Source organism: Abrus precatorius, unplaced genomic scaffold, assembly GCF_003935025.1.
Source record: "Abrus precatorius isolate BTA unplaced genomic scaffold, Abrus_2018 Scaffold2, whole genome shotgun sequence".
Lineage (NCBI taxonomy): Eukaryota > Viridiplantae > Streptophyta > Magnoliopsida > Fabales > Fabaceae > Abrus > Abrus precatorius.
This window is the reverse complement of record NW_020874362.1, coordinates 27,537,862-27,555,719: the sequence shown is the minus strand read 5'-3', so window position 1 is coordinate 27,555,719 and position 17,858 is coordinate 27,537,862. Positions and strand designations below refer to the sequence as shown.

The 17,858-nt window shown below is 30.7% G+C and overlaps 3 protein-coding genes across 3 annotated transcripts; 1 reads left to right on the top strand and 2 right to left on the bottom strand.

Annotated features, from left to right (window-relative positions):
- Nucleotides 1-28: 28 nt before the first annotated feature.
- On the bottom strand, nt 29-3,233 carry LOC113858425 (50S ribosomal protein L9, chloroplastic). The gene is made up of 6 exons (XM_027491088.1): nt 3,045-3,233; nt 2,688-2,815; nt 1,858-1,903; nt 1,465-1,562; nt 1,335-1,382; nt 29-477 (listed from the first exon to the last, which is right to left on the bottom strand). The coding sequence occupies exons 1-6, from the start codon at nt 3,192-3,194 to the stop codon at nt 357-359; spliced, it is 591 nt and encodes a 196-aa protein (XP_027346889.1). The 5' UTR covers nt 3,195-3,233; the 3' UTR covers nt 29-356.
- A 4,730-nt stretch (nt 3,234-7,963) lies between these two features.
- Nucleotides 7,964-9,121, top strand: LOC113859750 (protein SENSITIVE TO PROTON RHIZOTOXICITY 2-like). The gene has a single exon (XM_027492447.1). The coding sequence runs from the start codon at nt 7,964-7,966 to the stop codon at nt 9,119-9,121; it is 1,158 nt and encodes a 385-aa protein (XP_027348248.1).
- A 2,938-nt stretch (nt 9,122-12,059) lies between these two features.
- LOC113857686 (pheophorbide a oxygenase, chloroplastic) lies at nt 12,060-16,478 on the bottom strand. Its single transcript, XM_027489809.1, has 7 exons — nt 15,799-16,478; nt 15,451-15,686; nt 15,189-15,315; nt 14,393-14,529; nt 13,596-13,755; nt 12,632-12,907; nt 12,060-12,545 (listed from the first exon to the last, which is right to left on the bottom strand). The coding sequence occupies exons 1-7, from the start codon at nt 16,231-16,233 to the stop codon at nt 12,291-12,293; spliced, it is 1,626 nt and encodes a 541-aa protein (XP_027345610.1). The 5' UTR covers nt 16,234-16,478; the 3' UTR covers nt 12,060-12,290.
- Between the last annotated feature and the right edge of the window lie 1,380 nt (nt 16,479-17,858).

The window sequence follows — 17,858 nt, the reverse complement described above, 5'->3', positions numbered from 1 at the left end:
TTAAGTTTGATTATTGACTCAAGATATACTAAAAATATAGGTTCACTTCATATTCCATTTTCATGCTCACCAGGGCCAGGCCAATGAAGGACCCCAAAAAAAAAAAACATTTTACCATCAATAAAGTAGTACATTACAAACATTGTCTTCAAAAATGAATAGACATTGAAGAATGGGGTATGAACAAAACAAAATGTTGACATAAGTAACATTTCCCACAGTCATTCAAGCATCAGGCTGTATGAAGCTTGAAGTATGAAGATTTATCAACATAAGATGGTTATGAACCTTCAACTATGCAAGTTGTTAGCTCCAAATTGTCCATTTAGCACAGGAACTTCTCAATATACTAGTGCTTAGTTAGCATAAACATTCACCCTCACTCTAGCTGTAACTTCTGGGTGAAGCTTTAACTCTGCAATATATTCTCCTGTTTCCCGGATCTCTGGAAGATCAACAATTCTCTTGTCCACCTCCCTAGAAATGAATCACAGAAAATGCACAATATATCACGAAGCAATTAATCACAGATGAAATTAAAATACACAGAATCATCAATTAGTCCTTGCGAACAACTGGTTCCAAGAATTAGGATGATTATTTCACATGTGACCATTGAACCATATAAAATTTTAAGTCAAAATCAGTTGTGCGACAGCCTAAACGAAATTGAATAGACTATGACATGAAGAGCACATCCAGTTTGCAAAATTTCTAAAAAGCTTTCTAAACCTCTTCTAATTTTCCAAACATTGTATAGACTGAAACACATCCAAAGCATTCCAAGGAATTATGCAAGAATGGCTCACACACATGAATTTCAATTATGTTGTATTTTGTGCTAACAACTAGAAAAGGAAAAGAGAAGAGAAAAAAAATGCCATAGATCGTACTGAAATGCACTTAAAATATTGCCAGATGATAACAACGTATCATGTACAAATATGCTTATTTGCTAAAAAATAACAGGAATTTCTCTATATTAAGTATCACATATTGGATGAATGTATTAATATTTTAGCATTGTGGTTTAAATTCCATAAATAAATTATATCAAATACTTAATCCAAAACAATATCAATATTGTCCTTTCTTCAAACTTCAAAATTGGAAACCTCCTAAGTTAGATAAAAATATAGAATCATCTGCACTAATCATAGAACCAGTTGAAATTATAAACACCTTACTGAAATTTGTCCAAAACTTTAGAAGCTCAACGTAATTTAGCCACATAAAAGAAAAGGCATAAGCTGTAATTGTACAGGATAGCACTCAATCAAAGAACATCTCTAATGCTGATATAATAAAAGATTTCTGTACATCAAAAAATGTACCTTTGAAGCTGTGCCTTGATTATGTCCACAAGATCTTGAGCAGTGACACTAAACAGCAAACAAACATTAGACAAAAAATCCATACAACGACATAAATTGACTTCTCATAATTGTGTGGAACAAATATTACCTTCCGAAAATTTGTTTTCCTTTACCGCCTTTACGCTTCACCTTGAAAGCCCCAACAGTTTCAAAAATTAGAGCAAGTTGCTGTGCCTCTTCTTTTACCTACAGATATGTAAACTTAGATAGCATGATACATCCTGAAAAATTGCTTAGGAGGAAAAAAATTCATTAATAAATTCAGAAGATAATACGAAGGCAATCTTAAAAGCAATTTACATTCAGCAATATTGAACTTGCAGTTTACAAGCTTAGAGCTCTGGATGCAAGGTTTACAGATAAAACTTAAAAGCAACGCATTCTTTACTTCCTACTCCTATTCACTGCTAGCAACCTTCACTGCACATTGTCAGAAGATAAATTTTACCCAAGTAAGGATAGGAGGAAAAGGAAACATTACCCGTCTTTTCTCAGCCTCAATTCTTTCTTCTTCTATCTTCATTTCCCTGCAGAGAGGAGGTTAAAATGAGGAGGTCTAAAGGCAATGCAAGGAAACTCAGTTCAAAACTGCAGCAAACATTTTCTATTTTTATAGTTTATGGCACCCACTGCACATAGAAATAGCATGTTCCTGAATTTTCAATGATCATCTCCCTAATAGAAAAAGATTCAGACACAAACAGTCTGAAACAAAGAACAAGCACAAATGACTAAATCAAAGATTTGTCACACTCACAAACGTGGAACTTTTATATTTTGTCCTATGAAGGCACAAAAGCAATCTCATGGGTAAAATAGGACAACAAATTTGGCTTTGGTAATCCAAGATGAGCAGTTATTACTGAACTAATAAAGCAGGAATCACACTTAATACTTTGAATTTTATGAGAAAACATAAAAACCCTGTCCAACCCTAAACATCAAGGCCCCATTGGATGAGATAAAAATACTTCCTAAAGACATGATTATTCTAATTAATTACTCTAAGACATATCTGTGATCTTTTCCAATCAAATAAAGAAGGTTTTGTTAAAAGTTTGTTCAGTTAATACTTTATACACACAAGTAAATCATATTTCAAACGAGCTTTTTACAGAGAAGTTTTATTTTTCATGACGCTACAACGACACACAAGCCGTCACTAGTAACTTATCCAAGCAACTCACTGTTGTATTTCAAAACCATTATTTCTACAACAAATTCCAAGCACTAATCCATAGTATAGAAATTTTAAAAATATATATTAAGTAATGTCTTACATAAGACCTAGATGGTTTAATTATACATTACTTGAGCAACTGAGGAGTAACAATTTGCGCCTTTCCCATAGGAAGCAGGTAATTTCTGAAAAACCCAGCCCTCACATCAAGAAGTTGTCCTTGCTTTCCCACATCAGCCACATCTTCCTTCAAAATAATCTAATTTCACAAATAGCTAAGCAAGTGAATATTTATTTTTATATATTAAAAAAAAAAAAAAAAAAAAAAAACACATAATGCTGCAAAGCACAAACACATTACACACCAGAAAAAACTAAGTATACCCATTTCTTGTGCAACTACAAAAATCAAAATTAACATCAAAGTAATGTACAAAACACGGAAAAATATTTGATTTATGGAGTAGTGCATAGAATGTTGTTGAAACCTTTCGGGTTTTCTTTGCCTTCTTTTGAGCAAAGACCAAAAAGCGCACACTTGTGTTGGGAAACTGAGTAGGAGCCTTCGAGTTTCCTGTGAAGGTGTGTTGCAACAGTGAAGAAGAGGTGGAGGAGAGAGAAGATAATGCTGATGCCATTGATGTTCAGCAAACTCAAATAATGACAATGTTCTGTTTCTTATCTTTTCTTCGGGGTTGTACGTCGTTTCATTATCAAACGACATCATAAATCATAAAATGATAATATTTTATAATTCTTGAATACAATTAAAAAGTAAAATTATTCTTTGTCTAAATTTGGTAATTAATTTTCTTAGGATAACTATTTAAATTGATTGCGTGGTCGATTGATTTACCCTTACTTAAGATGCTGTCAATCTTGTGTAATGAAATATTTTGAAGTGAAATAGTCGTTTGATTTACGACTTATTATCTAGCAAAACAAAAACAAAAAAAACAGTAGATTATAACAGAAAAATAAGAATAATGTGTGTTGTTGATAAAATACAATAATAATCGTTGCTTTTTTTTAGAGAAAAGCAAAATATATATATAATTTTAAATATAAAATTTATGCTTAAATTAATAATTTCAAGTTTGTAAGAGAAGAAATTTAATCTTCATATAAATGTTTAGAAAATTAAAATATGTAAGTTAATAATAAGTTTTAATTATCTTAATATCTGAGAAAACACATGTTTAAATGAATGTATTTATTTAACAAAATTTTTAAATAATAATTTATATCATAAATTGTGATAAAATAAAATAAATATTTTAATAAATCATATTTAAAAACTTATTAAAATAAATTTAAAAAACAGTAAGAAGCATAATCTATTTTAAAGTGATCTTAAAACATGAATACAAGTTTGAATATTCTATAGTCATCCAAATTTTGGGTAAAATTCCATAGTGCTTGAGTGTTAATTGAGTTATCTTGATTGAATAAAACTGTTTAATATTTATACTTTTATAATAATATTTTAGATTAGGCCTCTATTGATGGATGTGAGTATAAAAGTTGACTTCTACTGCACTGTATAAACCTGTTGACAACGATGTCACATTTTAAATGAACCAATATATTTTAAGTACAACCTATTTTTAATGTGTATAAATTTTGTAATTAAATTTCGGTGATAAACTTTCTACAAGTAAAATGAGTTTACTTTTATACATTCTAATATCATGAATTTCACACAATTATTACAAATAAATGTTAAACAACTACAATACTATCAGAACAAAAATCAAATAACCATAATCTTAAATTCTTATAAGTCAAATTAAAAAAATTTGGATTGTTTGAGCCGCCTATGGGTTGAAACCTTCATTTAATAGTTCTGAGTATATCATTGGCGATGCTGATCTGACTTAGTAAAGATGAAAGTATCATCTATTTGCTGTCATTTTTGTTGAAAATTAGCTATTTTAAAGAACTAGACTTGTGTATAAATTGAGTAAAATATATGAGCAACATATGACTGTTAGCGTTTATTAAATTAGCAATTTTTTCATACTATATATGGATGTTTTCAAGTTTACATAGAATTTTAAAACAAATGTATGAAAAATCATCATTGCTATTCAATAATTATGTTATATTTTATTAGATAAAAAAATCAAAAAGATAAAACTTGTAAAATTAAAAAATTATGAAAAAAAATTATTTGATTTGAGATATGTCATTTTATCTATATCTATAAACTTAATACATTGTGTTAAATTTAAATTTTCTATTAAGATTATAATAATTTTAAAATATATTTGATTTTAGTATGACAAAGATCTCTCCAAGAACAATCTTACCAGGAGTAAAATATATTTTACTTAATTGGGTATGTCAACAATTAAATTTTAAAAAATTATTTAAATCTAAATTAAATAAATTTTAGCAATAATATTTAGATAATACAAGTCATTTATCTCTAATTTTATTTAAAAGTATACTTAGAAGTTTACTTTGTTATAAAATATTTTAAATCAGTTACAGAACTAGAGAAATTTTTTATTTGAGCTTTATACAATTATTCATGCATTAGAACCCTTAAATCACACCTAATCCCCCTCTTGAAAACATGTTTAATTACCTATTATTTTAATGTATAGTTTTTTTTTATCACAATTTATAAAAGAGAGTGCTCACTTCAAACAATAAATAAAATTATAATACGTTGTATTACCTTGTTATGTCTCATGCATCGTACCAAAAGGTCCGAAGAATCTTTGTTATTGGGTTTCAATAAATATTTTAATAAAATAATAATATACTATTGAGTTTATTTAACAAATGTCAATGATATTCTTCAGCCTTTTTAATTAATATTTAACAATTTTTTATTGTCACGTTATTATTTGGTCATATATTATTAAAATGAGTTAAGATTTATTAATACTGAGCACTAAATTTAGATACTTACAATATTTAATAAATTTTTATAAAATTTAAATTTATTCAATTTAATCATTAATTTTAATGTTAATTATAAACTAAATCAATTTTATAAAAAGTTTAATAAGCATTTTGTCATGTTTTTTTTTATTTTAATAAGTAATATATTTTTGAAATACAGTAAATATTAAAATTTAAATAATATATCTTCAAATATTAAAATTATATAAAATTTAATATACATTATTATTTTATAAAAAATTAATATATAATATAAGTATTCAAATTTAATATTTAATCAACATGACACTATCGTAATAAACATCACTTAACGAAATTTAAGATTTCCAAGATATATAATATATTTTTAGGAATAACGTTCTTGATTCATTTTGACTATTTTTAAAAAAAATATTACAATGGTATTTGTGAAAATTTTTATCAAAAATTAAATAATAAAAGAAAAAAGTGGAAATAAAAATAAAAGCTAATAAAATTTACTAATTAATTTATACATTAATTTCTCACTTCTTTTGACAACATAGCTATCTCTTATAAAAATAAAAATTATAAAAAGATGACAACGTTTCTTTTCGTAGTGTCAATAATACGTAGGAATATTATTTTCTTAAAAAACTCATAATAATTACTTTAAAATTTGGCGAATAAGATTATAATAAGCATATAAATATATATAAATAGATTATGAAGTTATAAAAAATTTGAAATTTATCATTATAATTATATTTAATTTTAAAATCCTTTATCCGTAAATAGATTTTAATCTCACACTTTAATTGACTTAAGGTGAGGGATTGCGATAGAAATGAATAATTGGTTCTACGAAGCAAATTAATAGGGAGTCTGCGTGGGCCCATCAAGTGATGTCATGCCTCACAGGAATCAAAAGATTGGCCATATGAACCCTTCAAACCTTGCCTTAGATTCACAACACAAATAAAAAATTAATAATTATCATTTCACATTTCACACTTATATCCTATATGTTTTAAGGTTTTGTTAATTTTAGTTTTTAAAATTGAATACAAGTATTTTAAAATGATAAATTTTTATTACAGAAAATTCATTTATTATATTAAAATTACAAATTGTATAATAAATATCTTTTAATAAAATTTATTATTGATATTATATACTTAAACTCAATCTTAAAAATTGTAATTAACATTTTCATATGTTTTAAGTGAAAAAATAGAAACAAAAAAAAAATAAATGAGATATTTAATTTATATAACATTTTATATAGCTTTCTCTATGAATAAGAGAGATAAGGAGAAAAGGAAAAAAAAACTAAAATAATGACATAATTGAGAGATACAAAAAAAAGTATTGTGTAATTTATGTGATTTTATTATTGTTTTCTTTAGTTTGTGTTAAAAATTCCTAATATAACTTTTTATATAATTAAGTTTTATCAATAGTTGCATAATATAATAAAATTTAATGCATTAATAGCAATAATGATTATAATTTTTAACAAAAAAATATTATTTATTAGTGTTTTATAGCGTATTCTTAAACTTGCATTAAAAAATAATTTTACTTTATGAATACAATCGCATGATTCGCATAGTAAACATGATAAGTACTGTAATAAAAAATAATTACACAAAGAGTAGAAGAGATAAGCATAAAGATCGTGGTTAAATTAAAAATAAGAAAAAATTGAGAGTACACATGACAAAAATAATTATTTTCTTTATTTAACAGAAAGAGAGTAGAGATAAACAAAAGGACTTAAGTCCAACTTATAATATTCAGCGCGCGTTAATTTAATATTTTAAAACCTTATTCTTTACACAGCCCAAATTTTATACTCATTTTTCAATTTTTTGATCTCTCTATTTTTTAAGCTATGATATTTATATATCTGTATAATAACTTTTTATCTTTCTTTTTTATTTTGATTTTTTCCCAGTTATATGATCATATTTAATATTTTTTACTCTTCTCTTGGTATCTTTAGTTAGATATAAACTAATAAGTATAAATTTTCTTTGCTATTATTCATCAGACTAATATATATATATATATTTTACTTACCATGGCATGTGTACATATATATACAAGGAACCTCAAACACTTATTTTCTTAAAAAATATGTTAATTAAAGGCGCAGTCCAATGAAGATGTAACCGAAACTGGATTATCCCTTCTGCAAAATGTGATATTGGGTTCATGCAAGGGAGGTATTAAGTGGGGATGCGTTTCAAGTTACACCTTCCCAGTTGACTTGCATTTTACATCTTTCTTATAGTATCGTAATACAAAGATAATTATGTTTATGTGACGTTTATTTGTTTGCTTATGAGACTTTATATAAATAAACACTCCTCATTACATCTCCCAGCGTGCAATGCCTGTCTTTTTATGAACCAACAAAGTCAAAACCAATCTTCCCACAAAACTTGGTCACAGTTAAACCGCAGCCATAAAATAGGTACTATAAACTAGCTAGGTTTAGTGGAAGAACTAAGAAACTTCAACAACGATGCCCAAGGCCACATCTAGCTTCTCAAATGCTTCTCAAGAGTTGCAAATGTTTCCTGTGACTGAATATTTGGTTTCACCTTCAACTGAAGCAAGTTCTGGCTCAGTTTCAGTTTCTCACTCTCCAAGTTCTCTCCTCTTCTATCTCTCACTCCTCAAAGACAAGCTTAGTCAGCTCCAGAACATGGTTGGTGTTCTTATGACCCCTGAACACAACCTACCCGAGTCAACTTCTCTGGCCATATCCACCATGAACTCCACAATCCAAGAAATCATAGTGGCTGCAAGTTCAATGGGGTTCATTTGTCAACAAATGGCTCTTGGCTCCACTACTCCAGGTACTACTACTAGTACTAACGAATTGCACCTGCAGCAACAAATTGATCATGATAGGTTACCTCATCATCACTCAAACTTTGACAATAATAAGGGTGTACTTAGTAACATTAACATAGGTTCTGATATTACTATTAAAGGGCAAGGTTTCTTTTCCAATACTGAGGCTGAGGCACTAGCTTGGTTTGCTGAAAGTTACAATAATAATAACAGTAGTGGTAACTGTAATCTTAGAGATGATGAAGCCAACATTAATAGTAGAGGAGAATTAATGTCTCGTGGGGATGAAAATGATATAATTGAATTGGATGCTGCGGATTTGTTAGCAAAATACACACATTTTTGCCAAGTTTGTGGCAAAGGATTTAAGCGTGATGCCAATTTGAGGATGCACATGAGAGCACATGGGGATGAGTACAAAACTAGTGCAGCCTTGAGCAACCCAATGAAAAACAAAAGGAGCTTATTGGGTGAGAGCACTGGTACAAAGAAATATTCATGCCCTCATGAAGGGTGTAGGTGGAACCAAAAGCATGCAAGGTTCCAACCCTTGAAGTCTATGGTTTGTATGAAAAACCACTACAAGAGAAGCCATTGCCCCAAAATGTATGTTTGCAAGAGGTGCAACCAGAAACAGTTCTCGGTGCTATCTGATTTGAGGACACATGAGAAGCACTGTGGGGACCCCAAGTGGCAGTGCTCGTGTGGCACTACGTTTTCTAGGAAAGACAAGCTTATGGGTCATGTTGCTTTGTTCGTGGGACACACACCAGCTATTTCAGGGAAATCAGAACAACAGCATATTGCTGGTAGTTCAAAATGAGACGTGTGTTTGGTGATTATTGATCATCAAGAGGTGCTCTTCCAGCTTCAATTAATATCATTAGTACTATACTCCATATTATCATGTAATCGATTATGTGCATTCACATAACAATATATGTGTATGAAAAATGCTAAATTAGTGGAAATTAATTATTATTCTCATCTCTTGATTTCTTGTACTAACTTATATGTTCGTATTTTATAATTTTAGGTGCAGCATTTGTTTCTGTATGCAGGCTTGAAAGTGTGAAATTGTGGTTTCGCTGCATAAAGTAGGCTTCGATTAGTTTGTGGCCTCGCATATATGGTTCTGGGTATCACTTCCTGAGCGTTATCAATTTAAATCATAATGGGAAAAACTTAGGTGAAGTTTTGTAAGGGTTTTAGTAGTGTTATTTTTTAATGAAATTTAATGGTTTACTTTGATAATTTGAAACAACTTTAAATGTAAATCTTTATCAAAGTAAAATTTAAATTTAATTAAAAAATACATTGTGTGTTAAATTAATTTATTTGCACCTTAGCAATCTCATAGGATTATCTTTTCTTTGTTAGTCTTTTCTTTTATTATTGTTTCTTGGGGGTGTTTTTCCAAGTACTAGAGATTGTGATAATACTGTAGAATGTCGCTTATTTTCACCTCAGTGTTATGTAAGAATGCATGTTAGAAAGGGAATAGTGATCAGTACTGTATATGCTTAGGACTAAATAATGTTTTTCATAGGTAGAAAAAAAGACTAATAATAATAATAATAATGTTGTTTGAGGAGCACGTACATTACATATTAGTTTGTGAGTTGGATTACTCGGAGTCTCATGTTTGCTCTAATAAGAGCACATGCATTACACGATATTGTCACCAATTGTACATAAGGAATAAATGCTAACCCACAATGTATTTTATTTTATTTTTACGTTCTTGTTACTTATAAAGTTAGGCAAAGTTTTGTATATATGTTCGATGTTTATTGAATTATATATCTTTGATTGTGAGTATATAAGTTATACATTTTATATTTTATTCCTAAACTTTGCATAATTTATCAATATTTATTCATGTTTTGTGAAATATCTGTTCATTTTACTCTCATAATAATAGAATCTGCTATTACTTAACGGCACCCGTGTTAGCATAACTACACTTCAAACGATATATACACACGTAAATGATATATCATTTCTTATTAATTTGAAAGATATATGGATAATCCTTTGTTGTTATCGAACTATATGATCTAATAATAATCTGGAGAAATTAGGACACGTTTTTTTTTATCAAATATGATTAATAGATTTTAATTTTATTATAATGAATCTTTATTTAATAAAAAAATATAGAACTAACAATTCGTGTTACTGACTTAATTCGACTCAATATAACTGACAGATTTATACGAATTAAGCTAAACTTGAACCTTCAAAAATAAAAGTTTCAACCCAAATTTATTTGAGAAGTGGACTTGTGCATGCAAACTTATATAATATTTTTTTATATATAATTTATTTTAAGGCCCATATTTTTATCATAAGAGTGAATATATATATATATATATATATATATATATATATACCAAATTAAACATATTAAAATTTAATTGTATCAATCCAAGTAACAAATGAAAAAGCCTCATCAATCCATCCAATTTCAACCATTTAAATACAATAAGGCAATACTTAAATATAGTTAGTTTTACACATAAAAATAATAATAATGCAGGCAATCTAAACCTACACAAAGCAGCCTACATAAATAGTAGGTTGCATCGGATCAGATTAAAAAATTTATAATTTATTTTTATTTTTAAATTTAAAGTCCAAGCTCTCTCTCTCTCTCTCTCTCTCGCATTTAAATTAACCCATCAAATTATCTCTCTTTCTAATTAAATCACATTTTATTGATCAATAATAAAAAAGGATCCAAATTCATAATCTATTAAACTAATAAAAAATAATTATTGCATGTGCAGATTTCTTTTTTTTTTTTTCACAAAATTAATATTTGGTGGGTGAATATTATTTTATTTCCAAATTTTCAAAATTTACATAATTGAGGAAGAATGTAATATAATTTCATTAATAAAAAATATCTTACAGTCAAATAAAGCAGTGCTATAATATAATTTTATTTTCAAAATTAATATAATGTAGTTTAGTTTAATTTTGCTTATTGATAATCCATATATTTATATTATTGTTGTATCAAATTTAGGTGCATCAATGCACTCCAATTTTTTTTTATCTTTGTATCTCACTCATTTTATTTAATAATTTATTAACCTATTATATGTGCAACTGGATATTATTTACCGAAAGTGTAATTTTCTTAGGCTTAAAATGAAAGAAAAATGACGATCAAATAAATAACTGTAGTAACCTCATATTTTAGTAGCCCGTTATATGAATTGAAAACTTGTTTAGCATGTTCATATTTGATTCGAGTACGTAGATACCCAACAAATTTTATTGGCCCAATTGAGAATATCTGTTTTGTTTTTTCGCGTGTTGTCATGGTTTTTGGGTGACGGGCCATTTTGCAGTGATATTCAGAAAAGGATAATCATTCTTAGATACCTTATTTTGATAGAAAAAAAAAAAGACATAAAATGGATATAAAAAAAGAAAAAGGTCAGAAAAAGAAGAGACAGTAAATTAAAAGTGATAAAAAAAAGGGAGGTAAGGAAAAATGGATAAAATAAAAGACAAAGTAAAAGATGTTATGCTATATATTGTCACAGTAACCTTTTCTTATATTCATTTTCTATCTTTTTTTATTTATCACGCCTCATTTTTTTTCTCTCTTCTTTTTCTTTTCCTATTTCTCTTCCTTTCACCCATATAGCACCTGTTCAATGTATGTCAATGGATCATTATTCAATGGATAGTGCAATTGAAAGGAAGAGGGACAATAAAATGGAAAATATATAAAAAAGAAAGTGAACATGAAAAATATAAAAATTGATCAGAAAAGGAATAATCATGTGATACATCAATACACCTAACTATTAACACTTAAATTACACATAACATCATCCACACAACCTACCTTGGAAGTCAATAACATAAGCTAGAGTTTCTTTTGTTGTATATACCCTTTGCACTCCTAAAGCATGAAGTGTTTGTCTTCAACTCTATTTACAACTAACAGTGATTCCTTTGGAGATATGATTTTAATCAATTTCTGCATGCACGTAATCCACAAATACAAAATTCTTTTGGAGTTGGTTCAATTTTAAAGCTATGGCCGCGCTGACAACTGCAAGTCCTGCCAGAATTACACGTAGCTGAGTATCTGATGGAATCCCTGATGTTGCACAAAACACAACTGTTGCACCTATCAAGATTTTCTGCCATGTTTGGAATCCCTCATAAGCTGCTTTACATGATGAACACTTGAGTGTGTGTTGTTCAAATCTATCCAACATCTGCAAAAACAAAAATGATGTAAAATGTTGGGTGTTATTCTAAATGAGGGAGTGCAAAATGAAAAGTTTGGATCATGTTACTGTACCTCGCGTTTTGATAAAACTGTTGATGGCAACTGCTGGTTGCTGCTATTACCAAACCATTCTGGTTGGCCGTTGCCGTGTCGCCTCAGCCAATTTCGAAATGCCAAGACAAAGCGGTCAGCCTGTGTTGGTGTGAAGGTGATGTTTGTGTATTGTTTGTTAATATCGCCGCCTTCCTTGGTTTCTGAAAGAAAGATTTTCTCTTGACCTTGAAGGACAATCATGTCTCCATCATATACCTTGTTTGAAGTCCAATGCTCATACCACCTAGGAACAACCTGAAACATGGATAAGCCAAAAGTGAGACCCAAGCTTGCATGAATACATTCATAAAGTTGAATGCAGGCAGTGAGATTACTCAGTAGTTATATGAGAATACTAGTAATAATTGACTTGAAGAGACCTACAGAGAAGTCAGAAAAAGAATGATAAGACAATCCAAATTATTGGACGTGCCAAAAGCCCTTGCATCAGTTATGGTTACTAAATATAGCTGATTTTGTATAAGGAATTACATAGGCTATTATTCTACCCTTTACCCAAATTTGTATCTCTAACACTTAGTTAAGAATAGAAACGTTTTATAAAGTATGGAATCTTGCAAAAATCATTCACCCTCGTTATAGCTACTAAAACTGTCCCATGTCCATGCAAAATCCAACCATTGTCAACCGCTCGCATACAAATAAAATTATTCCAAGTCACTTTTTTACTAAATCCGTGTCTCTATTTTTCCCACAATATGCTCATGAATCTCAGTTGACATACGACACCCACATTTTATGTCAACTTATACAGGAACAGAAGCATGTAAATGATGTTGAAGGTCAGGGAAATCTTAAAGAACTTCTTCATGAACCCTTTTCAGGACAGACAGATACTTTCGATGTATGTTCTTGGTTTATATATACTTTTTCAAACTAGACAAATTCTTCTAGAAGACAGCAATGAGCATAGAAATCTTACTTGCCACCAGGCAGGCCCTGGCACTGTGAACTGGAAGAAGTTTCGAGCACTGCAAACAATCGAGCGAGTTTTACCAGGTGCCATGGGGACGTTGAAGGAACATATCCATACTACCCATTTCTGGTCACCAACTATTGGGAGTTTGGTATCAATCTCAATCCTGCAATAGGGAATGTCAAGTGTTTTGTGCTACAGTAGCAACTAAAGAAAAAAGGAAACAGCATCCTACAAAGATAGTACGAGTTGAATGTGCCTGCAACAGCATTTACTCTATATATCGATGTACCTACTTAAATTGACATTGACATACAATTGATCTGAGAATCCTCTCCAAGAACCTCACAATAGTACATGGGGAAGACACAGCTAGTGAACTTTAGCAAGATATGTCTCATCTTAAACAGCAACTGATATGTTAAGGTTTGATTATAAAGTTAAACATTTTCTACATTACTTTCCCAGCAGCTCTTTAGAGGGTGAGGGTGAATGTTAGGATTCAATTGTAAAGTACGGGATTTAAGTAGTTCTCTCAAAGTTCTTACCAACTGATATAAGCGGCATGGGTGATGACCCAGGCATTGCACTAGCTTTTGTGATGTGATTCTTTCAACACTTAATGCATGATACTTGAAAGCTAACATTTTTCTCTTACTTGGATTCAATTTTTTTAGTCACGAACATTCAGAATTCATAGATATATTTCCTTTGATATTAATACTGGCATTAAATAATGCCCATGAGAAATAAAATAAAGATACATATGACATCTACTTCCAACACAAAAGCCATTGGCTTACTTGTTCATATAATAACATGGTGCAACAAATTTGGCACTGATCCGTGGATTCCCTTCATTAGCTCCAGAAAAGCCCCATGAACCACGTGAATCCATCTTGAATGGTAGAGGCTTGGCTCTGTCTCTCCGTCCTGTAACCTGTGGAGTGTGGATCATGTTAGTGATATGGATAACCCTAAAATCCCCAACAATACTAGACAATGCCAACTGCAACTGCTTATCCCGGTAGAGTCTAAATTAATAATACATACTAATAAGGAATATGAATAAAGAAACAAGTGAATTACATGGACCATGAATAGACAAAGCACATCTATGAGCTTAAGAGACAATCAAATACTTTAAACATCGGGTAAAAGCTTAAGATCCTAATACACCGACTTTCACTTTGAAAATAATTGACCAACCAGATTCAGCTGAACATTTTAACAAAATGTTCACAAGAGAATAGATTGAATGTTAGAAACACTAGCATGCCGTGAGAATCAAGGTTCTCTATATCCTGTGTAATCAAAACGTGACCCATGAAGAAAGCTTCTCAGTTACCCTACCAGCCTACCCTCAAATTTTAAAATGTGCTAATCACCATTTTCAGTAAGTGGATATGTCTAATAAATGGAATTAACTAATCAAAAGTTTCTCCCTGATAAAACTTTTTGGACTGCATCAGCATCAGTTAATACCTTAACAAATTCCACTTACAACAGAATCCAATAAAATATTATTATAAACTAGCAAACCAAACGAAAATAAAATATCCTGCACCCGAAAGTCAAGTTGAAAGTTGTTATTAATACCTTGTGATGAGCAAACTCAATATGAGAAGGGTCAGAGACATTCTCCATGAGAGTATCATATCCGTAGAACAGATCACGCTGAATGTTAACCGTGGCAAACTCTGGTTTGTCATAGTCATCAGGCAACCTAAACAAACACATCAAGGTCAATAAAACAATAAATTAAACACCAAACAACATTATAAGGGGCCCAACTACAATTACTTTAAGATCATTCATTCATTCATTCATCAGACAAGACAAAATCAAATCAATCAATTACGTTGGAGGTTTGGATGCTTTTGCTTTCTCCCAACCATTCTCATCAGGCCAAACAAAGAGCAACCCCTGAGACACCATAGTGGGGAACCTAGTGACACACGCTTTAGGAGATCCAACAGCACGTGCCTCAGGGCCTTCAGGCAAAGCCTGAGGAATCTTAACACAAGTTCCACACCCATCAAAAGACCATCCATGATAAGAACATTGCAATTTCCCATCTTCATCAATCCTTCCTTCCTGCAAAACCCGACGCCCAATTTTGATCACAAATCAAACCCTCTAACTTCAATTCAATCTCCAGGAAAAAAAAAAGTAACAAAAACAGGAGAAGAGAGAGTTTTACACTTACAGATAAAGGGGCAAGACGATGAGGGCATTTATCATCAAAAGCAACCCATTGGGAATTGGAATTATCGTACCAGAGCACGATTTCACGACCCAAAAGCTGAAAAGGTGTTGGCAAGCGAGGGTTCAGATCTTCTATTAGAGAAACTGGGTACCAATGATCCCTCCAAGAGAATTTCGATGAAGAACTCTCATCATTAAATTCGTCCTCAATTTCCTCCTTTTCGGTTTCTGGGAATGATTGATCGGGTTCAATTGTTGTTGGTGGCGCAGCAACGCGTGCAGGGGTTAGGGAAACGTTTCTTCTGCTTCTGGGTCTCGTTTTTTTGGCCAAAAACTGGGTCTTTGGGAAGAAGGGATTCAGTTTCTGCGGTTTGCTTCTCGGTGATGAAAGTGTGACTGTGGTTGTTAAGGCAGAGAGGGAGTGTGGGAGTGCCATCACTGGTGTTATTCTTTCTTTATTACTTAATTTTCTGAGGTGTTAATGTTTGAAGAATTGTACAAAGAGGTTCGGATGAGATGTAATAAGCGAATGGAACATGATTGTTGAGTCGTGCAAGTTTCAAATATTTCTCTCTGTTCTTTCATGTTTCCAGACAAAATGCCGTTCAACAGTGTCATTCTAAGATCTTTTGCTTTTTTTTTTCCTGTCTTGTCGTTTTGTTTTTACAGTGTTAAATGTTAATTTACAGACATAAAAGGGTGAAGTAACATGAAATTCTTCGAAAAAGTATAGGTGTGAAAATATGAAAATTTTCTGTCAAAGTTTGCTGTTATGTTTCTCTTTAATTATGTTGACAATTTTCCCTTTTTGAGTTTTTTCTATCGTTTTTTTCTTTTCTTTTTTTTGTCTTGAGGAAAAAAGAAAAGAGAGATGAAAGATGAGTTTGAGGGAACGATGGACGTCCACAACCACAACTTAGGTTGATGGAGATGCTGCCAAGTAACACAGATACGTTTAGGACTCGTGGGGCAAATTGGTATTGGTGGTATCAAGAATCTACAGCGTGAGAGCTTCTAGACGATGATTTTGGAGGAAAAACAGTGGGAACTCAAACGATGGATGACTAGAGTGTCATGTGTTCAATTTTGAGTCTCCATGGTTCTCTGCACGTTTGGCCGTTTGTCTCACCTCTCTCAACTTGTGATGCATCTGTTTGAAGAGATACAAATGTTAAATTTATTTTAGATATTAATTATTGAAAAGTGAATTTGATCAAAATTATCTAAATGTTAATTCTGTCCACATTTTTCCAGGGTGAAAGTGTTTAAACATAAATATTTTACTGAATATGTTTTTATTACAATCAAATTTTACAAAATTTAAATTATTTAAAATGAGCCTGACTCTAGATGACTTTTTTTATCAAGTTTTTAATGTTTATTTAGCATTAATTAATTATGTGAAGTTGATGATATTACTAAATTTAGAAATATATTCACTTCTAGGTCATTAAAAGACCATCATTATTAAAATATAAGGTTAATAGAGTAGATTAAGACAAACGAATTTTGCTGCTTTGAAATGAGTGACTGTCCCTCCTAAATTTTTCTATTCAAAAGGCAAAAGAGCCTTAATATTTTTTACCACTTATGAAAGGGTTTTTTTTTTGTCCACAAAGCGTATTAAAATTTAAAAAAAAAGTGTACATGGGCTGGCTCATAGGCTAGCCAACAAACCTATGGACCATTTGCGGGTCTAAAAATGAAGGCCTACAATTCTACACGCGGTGTGGGGCAAGTTAGCCCATAGAGAAAATGATTTATCGGACCAAAGTTTGTTTCCAGTTATGAAAAGGACTCAACCTACTCCACACAAAGCCACCCTCATAACTTCAAGCCTCCTTTAGCAACCCCTCAAACCTGAACCATTGCCACCACTCGTGAAGCCCTCCTTGGTGCCCCTTTCCTTTCCTTTTATGTTATGCTCTTCTACTGGTTCATTAGTAGTTTTAGGTTGTTCAGTTGTTTTCTAGTTGTCCCTTTATACGTCCTGTTTTTTATGATTTCTACAAATGTTTGTTATCAATCGGTGTGGCTTCAAAGATATTAGCGCTCATTCAA

Bases quoted from the DNA above. Each gene is read 5' to 3' on its own strand.
- LOC113857686 (XM_027489809.1), bottom strand. From the start codon at position 16,233: ATGGCACTCCCACACTCCCTCTCTGCCTTAACAACCACAGTCACACTT. The intron at 15,687-15,798 runs GTAAGTGTAAAA...CGGGTTTTGCAG, and splicing joins ATCGTCTTGCCCCTTTATCT to GAAGGAAGGATTGATGAAGA. The intron at 15,316-15,450 runs GTAATTGATTGA...GTGTTTGTTTAG, and splicing joins AAAGCATCCAAACCTCCAAC to GTTGCCTGATGACTATGACA.
- LOC113859750 (XM_027492447.1), top strand. From the start codon at position 7,964: ATGCCCAAGGCCACATCTAGCTTCTCAAATGCTTCTCAAGAGTTGCAA.
- LOC113858425 (XM_027491088.1), bottom strand. From the start codon at position 3,194: ATGGCATCAGCATTATCTTCTCTCTCCTCCACCTCTTCTTCACTGTTG. The intron at 2,816-3,044 runs GTTTCAACAACA...TTGTGAAATTAG, and splicing joins AGGCAAAGAAAACCCGAAAG to ATTATTTTGAAGGAAGATGT. The intron at 1,904-2,687 runs GTAATGTATAAT...TCCTCTCTGCAG, and splicing joins GTTACTCCTCAGTTGCTCAA to GGAAATGAAGATAGAAGAAG.